The sequence below is a fragment of the Dipodomys merriami genome, unplaced genomic scaffold, assembly GCF_024711535.1.
Source record: "Dipodomys merriami isolate MVZ:Mamm:240054 unplaced genomic scaffold, mDipMer1.0.p SCAF_17, whole genome shotgun sequence".
Taxonomy (NCBI): domain Eukaryota; kingdom Metazoa; phylum Chordata; class Mammalia; order Rodentia; family Heteromyidae; genus Dipodomys; species Dipodomys merriami.
This window is the reverse complement of record NW_027203048.1, coordinates 13,768,829-13,787,492: the sequence shown is the minus strand read 5'-3', so window position 1 is coordinate 13,787,492 and position 18,664 is coordinate 13,768,829. Positions and strand designations below refer to the sequence as shown.

General features: G+C 45.9%; 2 protein-coding genes across 5 annotated transcripts in view; one reads left to right on the top strand and one right to left on the bottom strand.

Annotated features, from left to right (window-relative positions):
• Spast (spastin) overlaps window positions 1-2,001 on the bottom strand; it is a 59,816-nt gene extending 57,815 nt beyond the window's left edge. For all 3 annotated transcript variants that reach the window (XR_011372502.1, XM_070025320.1, XM_070025321.1), the window contains exon 1: window positions 1,360-2,001. Coding sequence is in view for 2 of the 3 variants with exons in the window: in XM_070025320.1 (XP_069881421.1) it covers window positions 1,360-1,774 (415 nt within the window). In the remaining variant the exon portion in view is untranslated. The remainder of the gene's footprint in view (window positions 1-1,359) is intronic.
• Window positions 2,002-11,974: 9,973 nt separating this feature from the next.
• Window positions 11,975-17,427, top strand: Dpy30 (dpy-30 histone methyltransferase complex regulatory subunit). Of its 2 annotated transcripts, XM_070025322.1 has the most exons (5): window positions 11,975-12,072; window positions 12,309-12,380; window positions 12,476-12,523; window positions 14,910-15,052; window positions 17,093-17,427. In XM_070025322.1, exons 2-5 carry the CDS (start codon window positions 12,345-12,347, stop codon window positions 17,163-17,165), a joined length of 300 nt encoding a protein of 99 aa, XP_069881423.1. In that variant the 5' UTR covers window positions 11,975-12,072; window positions 12,309-12,344; the 3' UTR covers window positions 17,166-17,427. The 2 variants fall into 2 exon arrangements, with proteins under 2 accessions (XP_069881423.1, XP_069881424.1); XM_070025323.1 differs by lacking the exon at window positions 11,975-12,072 and having other exon boundaries at window positions 12,097-12,380.
• The last annotated feature ends 1,237 nt before the right edge of the window (window positions 17,428-18,664 follow it).

The following is an 18,664-nucleotide window of genomic DNA, read 5'->3' as shown; positions in this document are numbered from 1 at the left end:
ATACCTCCAATTAAAAACTAGAAAACTGGAAGTGGAACAGTGGCTCAAAGCCTTGAGTAAAAAGAGCACAGGGCCAGTACCCAGGCCCTGAGTTCAAACAGACAGACACAAATTGGAGTGACGGAAAGAAACTGGTAGAGCTGATTGCATGGCTCACATGGTAGAACATCTAACAAGCACAAGTTCATCTCTCCAACCCACCCCACAAAAAAAAAAAAACACCAAAAAACCCCCCAAGAAAACAAAAGAAATATAAAGAATGTAATATTATTGGAAATGGGAATGTGGCTGTGGTAGAATGCTTGCCTAGCATGTATGAAGCCCTAGGTTTGATTCCTCAGTACCATATTGTAAGGGGTGCTGTGTCTCAAGTGACAGAGTGCTAGCCTTTAGCAAAAGCAGCTCAGGGACAGAAGAAAGAAAGGGGGGAGGGAAGGGAAGGGAGGGAAGAGAAAGGAAAGGAAGGAAGGGAAAGAAGGAAGGGAGGGAAGGAGGGAAGGAGGGAGAGAGGGAGGGAAAAAAAGAAAGAAAGAAAGAAAGGAAAAAAAGAAAAGAATGTAGTAGCCTTGCTTTCAATTAGAACATAAAACTGTTTTAGGCTTTGCTGTACAGTATATATGTTTACACCATTCATTAAATATACCAACTGAGAAACTTACAGACTGTGAAATACTGATTTAAAGAAAACTACAGCAACCATAGGCAAAAGTTTATGCTAAGGGCTAAAGATATGACTCAGATGTTAGCTTCCTGCCTAGGAAGTGAGAGGGGTACCCCCCACACACACACACAGTTTAATGCTAGAATACAACTTTATAGAAAAATATCCAAGAGTCATTATACTGAAATGTCATGTAACCCTTTAAAATAATGCAAAATTCTTTAACACAATAATGTAATCACACACAGCTAATTCTTTGAAAATTAAGGCTTTTCATAAGATTTTCATAATTAAGACTTTTTTCTGACGTTCCCATCTTCAGCTTTCATTATAAGCCTATAAAGAGATATAGCTTCTTCGATATCAAAACGTTTTGCAACACCAGGCTCAGAAGAAGACATACACTGTTTACAGTGCAAGAAAGGATCCTTGTGGCCACTCTAGGACAACTGTCACTGTCACTAGCACGACTGGCTGTCTCACTGGGACTTAGGTCATGCAGCATCGGGGTTGGGGGGGGGGGGGTTGTGCCTGAAACAAAGTGGAAAGACAGAGCGTCCTCAAAGGGGAAAGGTTTGAGAACTGTGCCTGAAGGGCTGAGCTGTGGGGAGACTTCTGGGCAAGGCGAGGTAGGGACGCAGATGGTACCCACCCAGGCGAGGGCTTTCTTCCCAGCTCACCCTCCGGCGCCTAGTTACCTTTCTCGTCCTCATCGATTCGCAGGGCCACGGAGATGTACTCAAAGGCCTGTTTGTGGAAGGCCCGCACGCGCTCGGCCTCCCCGCCGGGCGCCGGCATCGGGGCTGAGGGCGAGGCGGGCGGCGGCGCGGCCCCGGAGCTCCCCTTGGCGGCCATGAGGGCGCGAGAGAAGCGCTGGCAGAGCCACACGAAGAGGAGCCCCAGGTGGAAGGCCACCAGGCGCAGCAGGGCGAAGCCGACGACCAGCGGGTAGGAGAAGTAATACAGGTTCCGCTTATGCGGGGAGCCGGGCGCCGGGGACCGCCCGGCGGCCGGAGGGGCGGGGGCCTGGCAGGGGGGCGGAGGCCTGGGAGGCACCTGGCTGCTGGGGCCGCCGCAGCCTTTCTTCTTCCCTCGTCCGCCCGGAGAACTCATTCACAGTTCCCACTGCCGCCGCCGCCATAACCCGCCTCCCGCAGACCGACGACGACCGAGCGGCGGCGGCGGCGGCCACGGCGTCGACCTGGCCACAGACCCCCACCTCCCCCCGCTCCGCCCCGCGCGCCTCCCGGTCCCGGGAGCTCCACGCCTCCGCGCGCGGCCCGGCCCGCCCCGCCCCTTTCGCCTTCCTGGCTGGGAGCACAACCCCTTCTGCTCCTCCAGAGGTCGGTGCCACCGGCCCCTCCCTCGCGCCGTCCTCCGGACCGCCGGGAAGCTCGGAGCTGCGGCTGCGCTCGCGCGCGTCCTCCGCCGGCCTTCTCCCGCGCGCATGCGCACGCCTCAGTCTTTGTTGAGCCGGGCCGCTACACGCATGTGCGGCATCCCTTTCTCTTTCCCCTTTCCCCCGGGAACTACAATTCGGGATATGCAGTTCCGCCGGCTTTGGCGGCGGGCCCTTGTGGCCAAGCTCAGGTGTTTAGCTCATGGAGGAGGGCATTGAAGCTTCGGGGCGGCTAGGGTAGCTCACAGGGCTCCTATCTCGCAGTGTCATTGTTTTCTCATTTCGTTCATTATTTTTCTGCTAGTTAACGTCAGATGATTGATCAGAGTTCTTAGAAGTAATGCGAATCAACCCGGGACTTATTATCTGAGAGGAAACCTTAGGGCACCCCCAAAATATTAGTTAAGGCGACAAGGTCGAGGTCAATGAATCAATAAAGTTAACAATTAGTAAAGATATCCAACTGGGGCTGGGAAGGTGGCTCAGTGGTAGAGCGCTTGCCTTGCATGCCTGAGGCCCTGGGTTCGATTCCTCAGCATCACATAAGCAAAAAGAAAAAAGCCGGAAGTGCCGCTGTGGCTCAAGTGGTAGAGTGCTAGCCTTGAGCTGAAGAGCTGAGGGACAGCGCCCAGGCCCAGAGTTCAGGCCCCATGACCGGACCCCCTCAAAGAAAAGATATACAACTTGAAGACATAATTGCATGAATTAGGTAATTTTTAGGTTTCATTCAATTGCCATCCGATAGTTTACAAAGGATTCTACTGTGCTTCCCTAGCTCCCTTCATTTGGGGCATTACCTATCCGTCCCCATTATTCTAATAAGACACAAGTACAGACCACTCAATCACAAAGTAGAAATAAATATTAGGTGAGATTCTCCTGGGAACTGGCATTTTTTTTTCCGGTCGTGGGGCTTGAACCCTGGGCCTGGGCACTGTCCCTCAGCTCTTCAGCTCAAGGCTAGCACTCTACCACTTGAGCCACAGTACCACTTCCAACCTTTCTGCTTATGTGGTGCTGAGGAATCAAACCCAGGGCCTCATGCATGCTAGGCAAGCACTCTACCACTGAGCCACCTTCCCAGCCTCTTTAATGTTTCTATTTGGTGATAGTACTGGGGCTTGACTCCGGGCCTGACTGCTGTCCTTGAGGTCTTTTTGCTCAAAGCTAGCACTCTACCACTTGAACCACAGATGGACTTCCAACTTTTTGTGATTAATTGGAGATGAGACTCACTTCATCCAGACATATCATTAAAAAAAAAAAGATTCATTTTCATAGTCACATATGCCACTATTTCCTTCCTTTGTAAATAGTGAATGATGAGTTATATACATTCATCCACTAGTTATCTCTACTTTTTTTGTGTGTCAGTCATGGTGTTTGAACTCTAGGCTTGGGCAGCTGTCCCTGTGCTCTTCAGCTCAAGGTGAGCGCTCTACCGCTTGAGCCACAGTGCCACTTCCAGTTTTCTAGTGGTTAATTGGAGATAAGAGTCTCATGGACTTTTCTGCCCAGGCTGACTTTCAACCTTGATCCTCAGATCTCAACCTCCTCAGTAGCTAGGATTACAGGCATGAGCCACCAGCACCCTGATTATCTTTACATTTTTAAAGGCCATCAAGCTAACCTATAATAGAAAATAGCCCTACTGAAAAAAAAGGGAGGAGGAGGAGAAGAAGAAAAAGAAGACAGAGAAGAAGTCCCAAAAGCATAGGGTCTTTCTTTCCTCCACCACCCCGCAAAAGAAAAAAAAAAATCATTGTATACCACAGAATTAGACTCTATGAACATTACAAGTAGTGTAATTCTTAAAAAAAAAAAAAGGGGGGGGGCTGGGGATGTGGCTGAGTAAAGTGCTTGCCTAGCATGCATGAAGCCCTGGGTTCCATTCCTCAGTACCACATAAACAGAAAAAGCTTGAAGTGGGCTGGGAAGATGACTCAGTGGTAGAGCGCTTGCCTTGCATGCCTGAGGCCCTGGGTTCGATTCCTTAGCACCACATAAGCAAAAAGAAAAAAGCCGGAAGTGGTGCTGTGGCTCAAGTGGTAGAGTGCTAGCCTTGAGCTGAAGAGCTGAGGGACAGTGGCCAGGCCCAGAGTTCAGGCCCCACGACCGGACAAAAAAAAACAAACTTGAAGTGATGCTATGGCTCACATGGTAGAGTGCTAACCTTGAGCAAAAGAAGCTCAAGGATAGTGCCTTGAGTTCAAGACCCAGGGAGAGTATGTATATATATAGTTTTGAATAGGTGTTTTTTTTGTTTGTTTTTTTGTCTTAGGGTTTTAACTCTGGACCTGGGCGCTGTCCCTGAGCTCTTCAGCTCAAGGCCAGCACTATATCACTAGAGCCACAACCACAGTACCACTTCCTGTTTTCTGGTGGTCAATTGTAGATAAGAGTCTGGAGGACTTTCCCACCTGGCTGGCTTTGAACCAGGATCCTCAAATCCAGGATCCTCCTGAGTAGCTAGGATTACAGATGTGAGCCACTGGTGCCCAGCTTGAATAGTTTTTTTAATAAAGCATTTTCTGTTAAGAGAGTGGGGGGAGGGAGGAGAGACTTTCAAGGACTTTTTCTGGTGGATCTGGCTTCAAATTGTGATCCTCAGATCTCAGCTTTCTGAGTAGCTAGGATTACAGGCATGAGTGAATGGCAAACTGGCACTTTGTTGATGACAAGCTGAAATAGAAGGCAGTTTTAATGGAGCTTCTAAAATTGGTACATCAGTTCATCCCATGGTGAATCCCCGACCTTCTGGGTTCCTACAACCTATCCAATAAGTGATTCAGTCTTTTTTCTCCGTTTTATTTTTTCCCTTTCTCTTTTCCTTCTTTCTCTCCCATTCCCAAACTTTTAGAAAAGTCTCCCTTTTTACTTTAGTTAGCCACAATTGTTTCTTGTTGCCTAAAACTAGGGAATGCCAACACAAAGTCCCCATTGTTTGTATGTGAGGATTACAAATGCCTCCCGAGTGATTCCTAGAGTCTCCACATAGTGCCACAACTTTATCTAATTATTCCTCAGAAATATTCATTTACAAATAGAAGCTACTGCAAAAATGACATACTATATTTCCTGATCCCCACTTTCCAGGTGCAAATTCTATTTTTTCTTTTGAGATACCAGCTGTATTTCAGATTTGATTTAATTCTCCATCTCCCTCCAGTAATGACTTCTCTTTAAACTACAAAGCAGTTGTTGTGTGAAATCTTTTTTTTTTTTTTTGGTCATGGGGCTTGAACTCTGGGTCTGAATTCCTCAGCTCTTCAGCTCAAAGCTAGTGCTCTACCACTTAAGCCACTGCACCACTTCCAGTTTTCTGAGTGGTTTATTGGAGATCAGAGTCTCTCCGGCTTCCTGCCTGGGCTGGCTTTGAACGGCAATCTTCAGATCTCAGCCTCCTGAGTAGCTAGGCTTACAGGCGTGAGCCACTAGCACCCTGCTGTTGTGTGAAATCTTATATCATCAAATATGATATGTAGAACTTAAATGTGCAATTTAATGAAAAATAATATACTACATCCAAGTGAAGATAAATGGCTATAATCATTCCTTGAAGGTGTGAACCATTTCCTTATCTAAATTTCTTTTCTCCTCCTTCAGAGGAAGCCACTATCCTGAACTTTGTAGTAATCATTATTGTGCTTCCCAACTTAGTTTTCCATGTGCTTAGGCATTTTGAAACAATATTCTGCATAGTTTTGTCTGGTTTTGACTTTTTCTTTTTCTTTTTGTTGGTCATGGGGGCTGAACTCTGGGCCTGGGCGCTGTCCCTCAGCTCTTCAGCTCAAGACTAGCACTCTACTGCTTGAGCCACAGCATCAGTTCTGGCTTTTTTCTGCTTATGTGGTGCTGAGGAATCAAGCCCAGGGCCTCATGCTTGTGAGGCAAGCACTCTACCACTGAGCCAACTTCTCAGCCCTGGTCTTGACTTTTTATAAATTATATATTGCCAGTCCTGGGGCTTGAACTCAGGGCCTGAGGACTTCCCTGAGCTTCTTTTACTCAAGGCTAGCACTCTACCACTTGAGCCACAGCACTACTTCTGGATTTTTCTGTTTATGTGGTACTGAGGAATGACTCCCAGGGCTTCATGCATGCTAAGCAAACACTCTACCACTAAGCCACATTCTCAGCCAAATATAATATTCTTAATTTGCTTTTTCTTCTCACCATGTTGAAACTCATTGTAGGCCAGGCCCAGCAGCTCACACCTAAAATCCAAGCTTTTTGGGGGCAGATATGTAGAGGATAGAGTTTTATGGCCAGCAAAAAGCTAGCAAGGTCCCATTACAATAAAATAAACGTGGTATGGTTATCTTCACCTGTAATTACAGCTACACGAGAGGGAAGTTTGGAACAGGAAGATCTTGGTTTAACACCAGCAAGGACAAAAAGTGAGACCCTATCTAAAAAAGAACCTATCTAAAAAGTAGGCCTAAAAGTAGTAGACCCTATCTAAAAAGTAGCAAAAGTAGCAAAAGTGCTACTTTCCCAGGGCTTCATGCATGCTAGGTAAGCACTCTACCACTAAGCCACATTCCCAGCCCACCTTTTAGGTTTTTATTTGTTTGTTTACCAGTCCTGGGTCTTGAACTCAGGGCCTGGTCACTGCCCCTGAGCTTGTTTTGCCCAAAGCTAGCACTCTACCACTAGAGCCACAGCTCCACTTTCAAGTTTTTGGTAGTTTTTTTTTTTTTTTTTTTTGGGGGGGGGGGTCCAGTCGTGGGCCTGAACTCCAGGCCTGGGCACTGTCACTCAGCTCTTCGGCTCAAGGCTAGCGCTCTACCACTTGAGCCACAGTGCCACTTCCTGCTTTTTTTTCTGCTTATGTGGTTCTGAGGATCGAACCCAGGGCCTCATGCATGCAAGGCAAGTGCTCTACCACTGAACCACCTTCCCAGCCCTTTGGTAGTTTTTATTGAAGAGTCTAATGGACTATCCTGCCCAGGGTGGCTTGGTGCGATAGAATCACAGATGTGAGCCACCAGTGCCTAGCCAGTTGCATCTAATTTTGAATGTGTTTCTTCTACAGCCTTTTCTTTTTATTCCTATGGTAAAGATATGGGGTTGAGATTCACTGTGACTAGGATTGGTTTTCTGATACCATCAATTGACTTGCAGTATAAAATGGACCAAACTCTCTTTTTTTGGTGCTGGTACCAGGGCTTGAACTCAGGGCCTTGAGCTCTCCCTTAGCTTTTTTGTGCAAACCTGATGCTCTACCACTTGGGCCACACTTCCACTTCTAGTTTTTTGCTAGTTAATTGAATATGACTGTTAGATTTATCTACCTGGGCTGGCTTTGAACTCAGATACTGAATCTCAGCCTCCTGAGTAGCTAGGATTACAGGCATAAACCACTGGTGCCTAGCCCAAACTCTTTTAGCTAGGGATCTTGAGCCTTTTCATCTTTTCAGTTCACATCCTCTGTCCTTTGCAATTGTTTCAAATCAATTTTGTGATTTACATCTTCCTAAATTGATCTCAAGAAAAATTGTGGGGGCTGGGAAGGTGGCTCACTGGTAGAGTGCTTGCTTGCCTTGCATGCATGAGGCCCTGGATTTGATTCCTCAGCACCACATAAGCAGAAAAAGCCATAAGTATGGCTATGGCTCAAGTGGTAGAGTGCTAGCCTTGAGCTGAAGAGCTGAGGGACAGTGCCCAGGCCCAGAGTTCAGGCCCCACGACCAACAACAACAACAAAAAAAAAAAGAAAGAAAGAAAGAAAGAAAGAAAGACAGACAGAAAGAAAGAAAGAAAGAAAATTTATGCCTTGATATTTTCCTGGACTGATATTTTGCCTGGACTGAAGATCTGAACCTTCCTAGCCATTCAACCTACAGTGTGGAAGGCTCCCAGTTTTTAGATGGTAAGGACTTTCAGGACACTTAATCTCAAATGGAATCTAGGACAGTTTCACCAGGACCAAAAAGAAGAGCTAAGCACTGTGGTAACTAAGCCAGGACATCCAATCACTTTATCACTTTAACCCATTAACTTCTTTGCCAAAATGCCTACCACAAAATAGTTGTTTTTTTGTTTTAATTTCAACTTGACTTGCTATTTAAGAAACTTCCTAAACACTTACCTTTAGATGTTAACTAGATTATTTGAAGTAAAAACCAGTGACAGCTCTTAAGGACCTCTTCTAGCTGGGGCCTGGTGGCTCAGGCCTATTAATCTATCTATTCAGAATGCTGAGACCTAAGGACTGTGGTTCAAAGCCAGCCCCGTCAGGAAATCAGTGAGACTCTTATCTCCAATTAACCACCAGAAAACCAGAAGTGATGCTGTGGCTCAAGTAGTAGAGCACTTGCCTTGAGCTGAAGAGCTTAGGGACAGCACCCAGGCACAGAGTTCAAGCCCTACCACCACCATCAACAACAACAAAAGACCTCTTTTCTCTCTCTTTCTTTCTGTAGGAGGGTTTGAACTCATGATCTCTTAATCTCTCTCAGTTTATTTGCTCATACTGACACTCTTCCACTTTAATTATCATTTTGCTTGTTAATTAGAAATGGAGTCTTTCCAACTTTTCTGCCTGGGCTGGCTTTGAACTATGATCCTCCAGGTCTCAGCTTCCTAAGTACTTAGGATTAAAGGAATAAACCACTGGTACCCAGTTAGGACAATTTTTTGTTGTTGTTTTTTTTGGTCAGTCATGGGGCTTGAACTCAGGCCTGGGCACTGTCTCTGAGCTCTTTGTTCAAGGCTAGCACTATACCACTTTGAGCCACAGCTCCACTTCTGGTCTTCTGGTGGTTAATTGGAGATAAGAGTTTAATGGACTTTCCTGCCTGTGCTAACTTTGACTGCGATCCTCAAATCTCAACCTCCTGAGCAGCTAGGATTACAGGTATGAGCCAACTGCTCAGCTTAGGACATTTTATTAACTGAAGAAAAAAAACAGTAAAATAAAATAGCCTACTTTAAGAGATGATTGGCCTTGAAAAAGGGAGAAAAACAAATATTGAAACAAAAGACATGGTTGTGAGGGATAGCAAAATTAGAGTAACAATATAAAATTAGTAGTCTGCCACTGTGCTAAGGAGCAAAAATAGATTCATGGGGCTGGGAAGGTGGCTCAGTGGGAGAGTGCTTGCCTTGCATTCATGAGGCCCTGGGTTCAATTCCTCAGCACTACATAAGCAGGAAAAAATAAGCTGAAAGTGGTGCTGTGGCTCAAGTGGTAGAGCTCTAGCTTTGGGCTGAAGAGCTGAGGGACAGCTTCTATACCCAGAGTTCAGGCCCTATGACTGAAAAATAAATACATACATACATAAATAAAAATAAAAAAGTTCATGAACGTTTCTTTGAGGGGAAAGAATGGAAGGGTTAACATTAGTCAAGATTGTGTGTGTGTGTGTGTGTTATGGGTGTGTGTGCTGTTATTGGGGGCTTGAACTCAGGGCCTCTTTTGCTTTTTTCCACTAGAGGCTGTCACTTTATCACTTGAGCCAAACCTCTATTTTTCACTGGGTAACTATAGATAAGAGCCTCATGGGGATTTTTCTGCCCTGGCTGGCTTTGAACCTTAATCCTCAGCTTTCTGAGTAGTAAGGATTACAAGTATGAACCACCAGCATAAGCATCTCACATCTGATTAAAAAAAAAAAATGGGGGCTGGGAAGGTGGCTCAGTGGTAGAGCACTTGCCTTGCATGCATGAGGCCCTGGGTTCAATTCCTCAGCACCACATAGGCAAAAAGAAAAAAAGCCGGAAGTGGCGCTGTGGCTCAAGTGGTAGAGCGCTAGCCTTGAGCTGAAGAGCTGAGGGAGGGACAGCGCCCAGGCCCAGAGTTCAGTCCCCACGACTGGACCCCCCCCCCAAAAAAAAAAGGGCTGGGAATGTGGCTTAGTGGTAGAGTGCTTGCCTAGCATGCATGAAGCCGTGAGTTAGATTTCTCAGTACCACATAAACAGAATAAAATGGAGATTGTGTTGTGGCTCAAGTGGCAGAGTGCTAGCCTTGAACAAAAGAAGCTGAGGGACAGTGCGCAGACCCCAAGTTCAAGTGTCAGGACTGGCAAAAAAAAAATCTGGTTCAAACATTTAAACCCCACTAAGAAGCTAACCAACCACTAACCTCAAAACAAAACTGACACTAGTTTGAGATTGTCTACAATGTTCAGTAAAAGTGAATGAGCTCATGGTTTTGAAATAGTAGGTGTAAGTATAAATTGCTACCTGACCAGCTCAACTTGCTTTTTGAAGCTATGACGCTATCTATGAAAGCATAGCAGAGCATGTTAATACAAAATTCAACTCTAGAGTGACAATCTAGATTATCAGAGAGAGTATTCAGTCAGCATGCTAAACAAAATAGTAGTATATACACATATGGTCTATTATTTCTATATTTATGGTGTATAGATAATATGCATTGCACATAAGTAGAATGTTTTAATGTTGGGTGCCAGTGGCTCACACCTGCAAATCCTAGATACTAAGGAGGCTGAGATCTGAAGATTATGATTTGAAGCCAGCCAGCCAGGGCAGGAAAGTTTATGTGACTCTTATCTCCAATTAATCAGAAAAATTAATCAGTCACAAGTGTAGGTGTGGCTCAAATGGAAGAATGTCACCCTGACTGAAAAAGCCAAACTGATTTCAAGCCACAGGACCAACACACACACACACACACACACACACACACACACACACACACACACACACACACACACCACACACACACACACACACACACACACACACACACACACACTAATAAATATATAAAAAATAAAAAAGAAGCCGGGCATCGATGGCTCACGCCTGTAATCCTAGTTACTCAGGAGACTGAGATCTGAGGATTGCCATTCAAAGCCAGCTAGGTAGGAAAGTCCCTGAGACTCTTGGTGTTTTTTTTTTTTTTTTTTTATTTTGGTCAGTCATCGGCCTGAACTCTGGGCCTGGGCGCTATCCCTCAGCTCTTCAGCTCAAGGCTAGCGCTCGACCACTCGAGACTTCCGGCTTTTTCTGCTTATGTGGTGCTGAGGAATCGAACCCAGGGCTTCATGCATGCAAGGCAAGCGCTCTACCACTGACCCACCTTCCCAGCCCTCCCTGAGACTCTTATCTCCAATTAACCACCAGAAAACTAGAAGTGGTGCTGTGGCTCAAGTGGTAGAGCACCCGCTCTGAGCTGAAGAGCTGAGGCACAGGGCTCCGACCCAGAGTTCAAGTCCCACGACCGACAAAAAAAGAAAAAAGAAAGAAATGTAACGATTGAGGCAAAAACATGAAGTTCATGACTACAACGTTTGTATTTATCCTAAAATAAATGGCACTGGATTAAAGACAGTCTGATGTACTACATCCTTTTATGCCCCTTACACACTGTTTAAAGGAGGCCGGTGGTTTTTTTCTTTTTAATCCAGTCCTGGGGCTTGAACTCGGGGCCTGGGCGCTGTCCCTGAGCTTCTTTTGCTCCAGGCTGGCACTCCACCACTCGAGCCCCAGCGCCACTTCTGGCTTGGTCTGTTTTTGTGGTGCTGAGGACTCGAACCCAGGGCTTCATGCCCTCCAGGCAAGCGCTCCTCCACTGAGCCCCCTTCCAGCCCTCTCCTCCCCTCCCTTGTTACAAAAACAAAACTCTGACATTCTCGGGCAGATGGCTGAGCCGGGCCTAAGATGTTCTAGAAAGAACCGCCCAGCCAGTGCGAGGACTAGGTTCCTCCGGGACAGAGTCCGGGGTTCGGGTGAGCCCGGAGGCTGGCACGTCACTGGGTCAGGGCTGGGGTGGGGGCCGCGAGAGCTCCGAATTTAGACGAACGACCCACTCCGGTCCCGCGGGGCGTCACTGGGCGAACACTCCCTCAGCACGGCCGGGGCCTCAGGCGCCCACTGGCGGGCGGGCGGGTCCCGGCGTCGCTCCCGCAGCCCAGGCCCGCCGGGAACGCCGGCGCATGCGCGTCAGTTGTGCGACACCGTCACTTACGGCCGGAGAGGTTGGCGCCGGGAGTTGGTTGCGCGCCGGGGAGCTCATAGGAACCCACAGCGTCGGGGTGCGTAGCCCGCCATCTGTCCTCTTTCCCCATTATACACGGCCCTGGAGGGGAGGGTGTTCTCCCGCGGAACTTCCGCACCCGAGGCGGCCCCCGAGTGGGGGGCCTCCCCCTCCGACTCCCCCTCACCCCGGGCGTGCGGGCGCCCAGGTGGGGCGGGGGGCGGGGCCAGGGGCCGCGTTCCTTCCTGGGGTTGAAATCTCCCGGGTAACTCCAGGCTCTTCTTGTTTTCCAAGACTGGTAGCCGGTGACTGTGATCCGCGGGGTCCGCCATGGAGCCGGAGCAGATGCTGGAGGGGCAGACGCAGGTACCCGGCGGGCCTGGCGCGGGGCCGGCGCTGCGCCGGGCTGGCAGCGCGGAGCGCGCTCGGGGGCTCTGTGTGACGGCTGTTTTGTTTCCTAGGTGGCAGAAAACCCTCACACCGAGTACGGTCTCACAGACAACGTGGAGGTAACCCACCCCTTCCCCTGTGCCGCAGCCCTGGCCCCAGAGCCAGACACAACTCGGGATCTGATTTTACTAGGTTATTTTGCACTAGACAAAACTTGGCTGCCTGAATGGTCTCAAATTGTGGGTGCCTGGCTTTATTGCTAGCGATACCTCTACTTGTCTGAAAAAACAAACTAGGATGGACGTGTAGGGAAAGGAGTAAATTCTGGGACGCATGAACTAAGCAGAGCTGGGTAGGAAAATACAAGCTTCTCAGGGAAGGGTTGGCTGTTTGGACAAGGGAGAACAGGAGTATTTCCGAGCATCAGTATGTTAATAGTTTTTCTATCTTTTAGCGATCAATTTCTGTGAATTTTCAGCCTCTGTAGGTTCAAAGAAGTTGAATGTCTGATGTCTACCGGAAGTAGAGCGCTGTATTTTCAACCCAGGCCGCCCACTTTGGTCAAAAGATTCAGTTGTATTTCTATCCTTGACTTAACGCCCAGAGTTTGCCATTTGGACTACTCTGTGCCGCTGAATAGCAATATATATTGATTTACCGCTCATCTGTTTTCATAGTGAACTTCTTTTTAAAACCTCCTTAAGATGAGATGGGGGAGGGGAGGCGACACGGGGAGGGTTGGAGGCGTGGCCCAGTTGGTAGAGTGCCAGCCAGTGAGCAAAATCTTCAGGTACCTAGGTTGAGTCCTCATCTCCCTCCTTAAGAAGATGAAATCTAGCCGGGCGCTGGTGGCTCACGCCTGTAATCCTAGCTACTCAGGAGGCTGAGATCTGAGGATCGCGGTTCAAAGCCAGCCCGGGCAGGAGAGACCGTGAGACTCCTATCTCCAAAAACCACCAGAAAAAAACCCGGAAGTGGCGCTGTAGCTCAAGTGGTAGAGTGCTCGCCTTGAGCTGAAGAGCTGAGGGCCCAGGCCCAGAGTTCAAGCCCCATGACCGACCAAAAAAAAAAAAAAAAGAACATGAAATCTTACAGTGTAGCCCAAGCTGGCAGAGAAATCATGGTCTTCCTGCCTCAGTGCTGGGATTGCAGTCATGCACACCACACCTGGATTTAGTGTGTATGTATGTGTGTGCTGTGTATTGGTCCTGGGGCTTGAATTTAAGGTCTAGGCACTCTCCCTTAGCTTTTCACTCAAAGCTAATACTCTACCACTTGAGGCATGGCTTCACTTCTGGCATTTTGATGGTTAGAGATGAGTTTCAGTGATTTTCCTGCCTGGGCTGGCTTCAAACCACGACCCTTGTTTCTCAGCTTCCTGAGTAGCTAGGATTACAGACCTGAGCCACCTTGCTAGGTGAGTCTTTGTTCTTGATATGATCTGTAGTAAAAGAAGCAGAATCAGCATTTATGCTTTGATATTATGCTAATTTATGTCATGTACAATATTTTGGAATACAGTGTAATAAGGTAATGTATATGTGAGTCAACCAGCCATGGTAGTTCACATCTGCAATCCCAATACTAAGGAAGCTGGAGGCTGGAGGATCACAGTTAAAGGCTAGCTTAGGATACATAGTGAGACCTTGTCTCAAAAGCCAAAACCAAGAGAAAGTATAAGCCCAAATGAACAAACAAAAACAAGACACTCATGGGGGGGGGGAAAAAAAAGGAGAACTGAGTATGAAAACTGAGTATGTAACTCAGTGGTAGGGTATATTCAAGGCCCTAGGTGTAATTCCAAGTACCAAAAAAGGAAAAGGGCCACATGCCTAAAATCCTACTGCTCAGAAGGTTGAGATCTGAGGATTGTGGTTTGAAGTCAGCCTGGGCAGGAAAGTCTGTGAGACGCTTACCTCCAATTAATGCTATGGCTCAAAGTAGTAGAGTGCTAGTCTTGAATGAAAAAGCTCAGAGCTTCCAGGCCCTGAGTTCAAGACCCACAATGGACAAAAAAACAAAAGGCCGCCTGTGGCTCACTCATATAATCCTAGCTATTTAGGAGGCTGAGATCTGATTACTGTAGTTTGAAGACAGCCTAATCAGACAATTTTGAGAGACTGTTATTGCTAACCTGTAAAAAGTCAGAACTGGAGGCATGGCTCAAATGGTAGAATGCCCGTGAGTGAAAAAAATTGAGACTGGGATGGCCTGAGTTCAAACCCTATTACTGGCACACCCCTCCCCCAAACAAACAAAAGTTATATTTACTCCTAAAAAGGTAGACAAAAGTAGAATTTGGAGATATAGCATTAAAAGAATAAGATATTATGGTATCTTCACAGAAAAAAAGCTTGAATGAAATAGAGATGAATTTCTTTTGTCAGGGAAGTTTACAGTCTAAAGTATTTCTAGTAATTGATTTGTCTTTTTTATTAGTTTTTGTTTAGCGTCCAAAATAATCTAGTTACTTGGAATACTAATGCATTAAAATTTTTTTACTAGAGGATAGTAGAGAATGAGAAGATTAATGCAGAAAAGTCGTCAAAACAGAAGGTGGACCTCCAATCCTTGCCAACTCGTGCCTACCTGGATCAGACAGTAGTGCCTATCTTACTTCAGGGACTTGCTGTGCTTGCCAAAGAAAGGTAATATAATAAATTGTGTCTGCAAATGTAGATAACAGAGAAAATAAAGACTTCTCAAAGTGAAATACTGTTAGTCATGTAGAGCTGATTTTTACTATAATGTCTTTATATATTTTGTGGATATAAAGCTTTTTGTTGTTGATGGTTGTTGTGGGGCTTGAACTATGGGCCTCAGTATTGTCCCTGAGCTCTTCAGCTCAAGGTGAGTACTCTACCACTTGAGCCACAGAGCCACTTCTGGTTTCCTGGTGGTTAATTGGAGATAAAGAGTCTCAGGGAAGCCGGGCGCTGGTGGCTCACGCCTGTAATCCTAGCTACTCAGGAGGCTGAGATCTGAGGATCGCGGTTCAAAGCCAGCCCGGGCAGGAGAGACCGTGAGACTCCTATCTCCAATAAAAAAACCACCAGAAAACCGGAAGTGGCGCTGTAGCTCAAGTGGCAGAGCGCTTGCCTTGAGCTGAAGAGCTGAGGGACAGCGCCCAGGCCCAGAGTTCAAGTCCCATGACCGACCAAAAAAAAAAAAAAAAAAAGAGTCTCAGGGACTGGGCTGGCTTTGAACTGTAATCCTCTGATCTTAGCCTCCTGAGTAGCTAGGATTACAGGTGTGAGCTACTTGTCTATGGCAATACATGCATTGTAGAATTGAGTTTATTATCGTTTTAAATAATGAAAAATTTCAGAATACTTTTGTTGATTTTACTTTTGCTGGTTCTGGGCTTGAACTAAGGGCCAGGGTAGTGTCTCTGAGTTTTGTTTTGCTTAAGACTAGCACTCTACCACTTGAGGCACAGCTACACTTGGAGTTTTTTTAATTTTTTAAATTTTTTTATTTTTTATTTTTTTGGTCCGGTTGTAGGGCCTGAACTCTGGGCCTGGGTGCTGTCCCTCAGCTCTTCAGCTCAAGGCTAGTGCTCTACCACTTGAGCCACAGTGCCACTTCCGGCTTTTTTCTTATGTGGTGCTGAGGAATCGAACCCAGGGCCTCATGCATGCAAGGCAAGCGCTCTACCACTGAGCCACCTTCCCAGCCTGGAGTTTTTTGTAAGGGACAGTACCCAGGCCCAGAGTTCAAGACCCACAACGGACCAAAAAAAAAAAAAAAAAGGAAGAGTTTCTTGGACATTTCTCCCTGCGCTGACTTGGAGCTGCGATCCTTAGAACTCAGGTTCCTGAGCAACTAGGATTACAGGTGTGTGCAACCAGCACCCAGCAAATTACTTTTGAACTTTATACTTGGCTAATTTATTTGACTAACTCATTTACCATATTTACTTCAAGTGGTATTAAAATGATTATTAAAAAAAAATTTTTTTTTTGGTCAGTCATGGGGCTTGAACTCTGGGCCTGGGTGCTGTCCCTGCACTCTTGAGCTCAAGGCGAGCGCTCTACCACTTTAGCCACAGTGCCACTTCCGGTTTTCTGGTAGCTTATTGGAGATAAGAGTCTCATGGCGGGGCTGGGAAGGTGGCTCAGTGGTAGAACGCTTGCCTTGCATGATTGAGGCCCTGGGTTCGATTCCTCAGCACCACATAAGCAAAAAGAAAAAAGCCAGAAGTGGCGCTGTGGCTCAAGGGTAGAGTGCTAGCCTTGAGCTGAAGAGCTGAGGGATAGTGCCCAGGCCCAGAGTTCAGGCCCACGACTGGATTTCCCCCCCCCCCCCCCCAAAAAAAAAAAAAAAAAAAGAGTCTCATGGCCTTTCCTGCCAGGGCTGGTTTTGAACCGCAATTTTCAGATCTCAGCCTCCTGAGTAGCTAGGATACAGGTGTGAGCCACCAACACCCGGCTTAAAGTGTGTTTTTTAATGACAATTCATTTAACATGCCTAAAAAACGTATTTCTAAAACTTTGGATTTCTTGATCTGATATTCTGCTTTCTCTTAAGGACAATTCAACTTGAAACAATTGAACTTCAAACCAAGAAATGTGGCTTAAAGTATGTTTTCATTTTTAGGTAGCTGGCTGTCTGCATGTCCTGGAATAGAAAATCAATTTTTAAATAAATTTCTATTAACTAAACTTTGGATTTCTTTTCGTTTACAGACCACCAAATCCCATTGAATTTTTAGCATCTTATCTTCTAAAAAACAAGGCACAGTTTGAAGACCGAAACTGACTTATTGGGAAGAAAAGAAAAATTTGGTTGCTACTGTAGATTTACATGATTAAGAGGCAGCTTTAATTGCCATGATTTTTTCCCCCCATTTGGAACAACCTTCAGGACAACAGAACTTATTCCCAGATTGGCAGAAGAGAACCTGTTTCCCTTATTTTGATTTAATCACCATACTTATTTAATGAGTGTGTTCTGTGCAATTTTTCTTAGATCATCTATAACTTTGTTTTTAAATGGCCTTCAAAATAAACTGTCAATGCCATTATGGTAGTTTTTGTTTTGTATGATAAATATTTTATATGCTGTTTTCATGAATGCCTTCTTTTTTTTTTTTGAATTCTGTAGAGTTTTACAACAAAGCAAATAAAACAGTCAAGTATAATGTAAAACAGCCAGTTATTCTTAGCATTGTCCCCTGGTCTGACAAACTATCAATTCTGGAGCACCAACAAATCATTACCAAGAGTATACAGGAGCCTCCAGTGCTTTAGAGTAGTAACTTAATAACTATTATTCTCTGCAGTCCCATTTGTCAAGAAGAGTAACTGTTTACTGAAATCATCTCATACGGCAACTCTGCCAATTAGAAATGATTATTCCCATTTTGCTGACGAGGAAACAGATTTGGAGAAAGTTAAATGCTTGCTTAAGACAACATTGCTGGTAAGTGCTTGAATGGGAATTCAGTACATTTCTGCCAATGTGTTGCTGATGGCAAAGCCTGTGTTACTTAATGTTGCTGCCTCTCTTTGCAATATAAATACAGTACTTTTGTTTTGAATCTGTCTTACTGTCCCCTGTGAAGAAACAGATAGATAGCTCACTAGCTCTGAAAACAGGAAATTGAAGACAAACAGGAAAAACATTGATGAGAACAGTGGGTCTCCAAAGCGGGTGATGGTGCCCCTCAGGCCCACCATACACTCTGGACATTTAGTGAAATAAGGACATTCTAGTTACTTCAACTGCAGTGAGGTGGAATTCTACTGGCATCTAGTGGAGAGAGCCAGAGTGCTGTTAAATATCTTAAAAGGTACTGGATAGCCTATATGCCTTCCCTTTTACAATTACCCAGTTCATTTCTCCCAAAGTTGAGAGTTCTGCATTGGAAGCATATTAAAGTCTTGTGTCTTCAAGGTGAAAATATTAAGGCCTTTGTAGATTTAGAATTGTAAAGCTGATGAGACATGCATTATAGTTCTCTGGCATGAGATTTAGTTCTCTTTAAACTGACAGTTACTTAAGTAGGATGGACTCTCCTGGGAGAGGTGATATGATTTGAGGGTTTTTTTTTTTTTTTTTTTGCCAGTTGTGGGGCTTGAACTCAGGGCCTGGGCACTGTCCTTGAGCTTCTTTTGCTCAAGGCTAGCATTCTACCACTTGAGTCACAGCACCACTTCTGGCTTTTTCTGTTTATGTGGTACTGAGGAATGGAACCCAGGGCTTCATGTATGCTAGGCAAGCACTCTACCACCAAGACACATTCCTAGTCCCAATAT

Excerpts from the sequence above, each read along its gene's own strand:
- Dpy30 (XM_070025322.1), top strand. The coding sequence starts at position 12,345 with ATGGAGCCGGAGCAGATGCTGGAGGGGCAGACGCAG. Across the intron at positions 12,381-12,475 it reads TGCTGGAGGGGCAGACGCAG|GTGGCAGAAAACCCTCACAC; the intron begins GTACCCGGCGGG and ends TTTGTTTCCTAG. Across the intron at positions 12,524-14,909 it reads GTCTCACAGACAACGTGGAG|AGGATAGTAGAGAATGAGAA; the intron begins GTAACCCACCCC and ends TTTTTTTACTAG.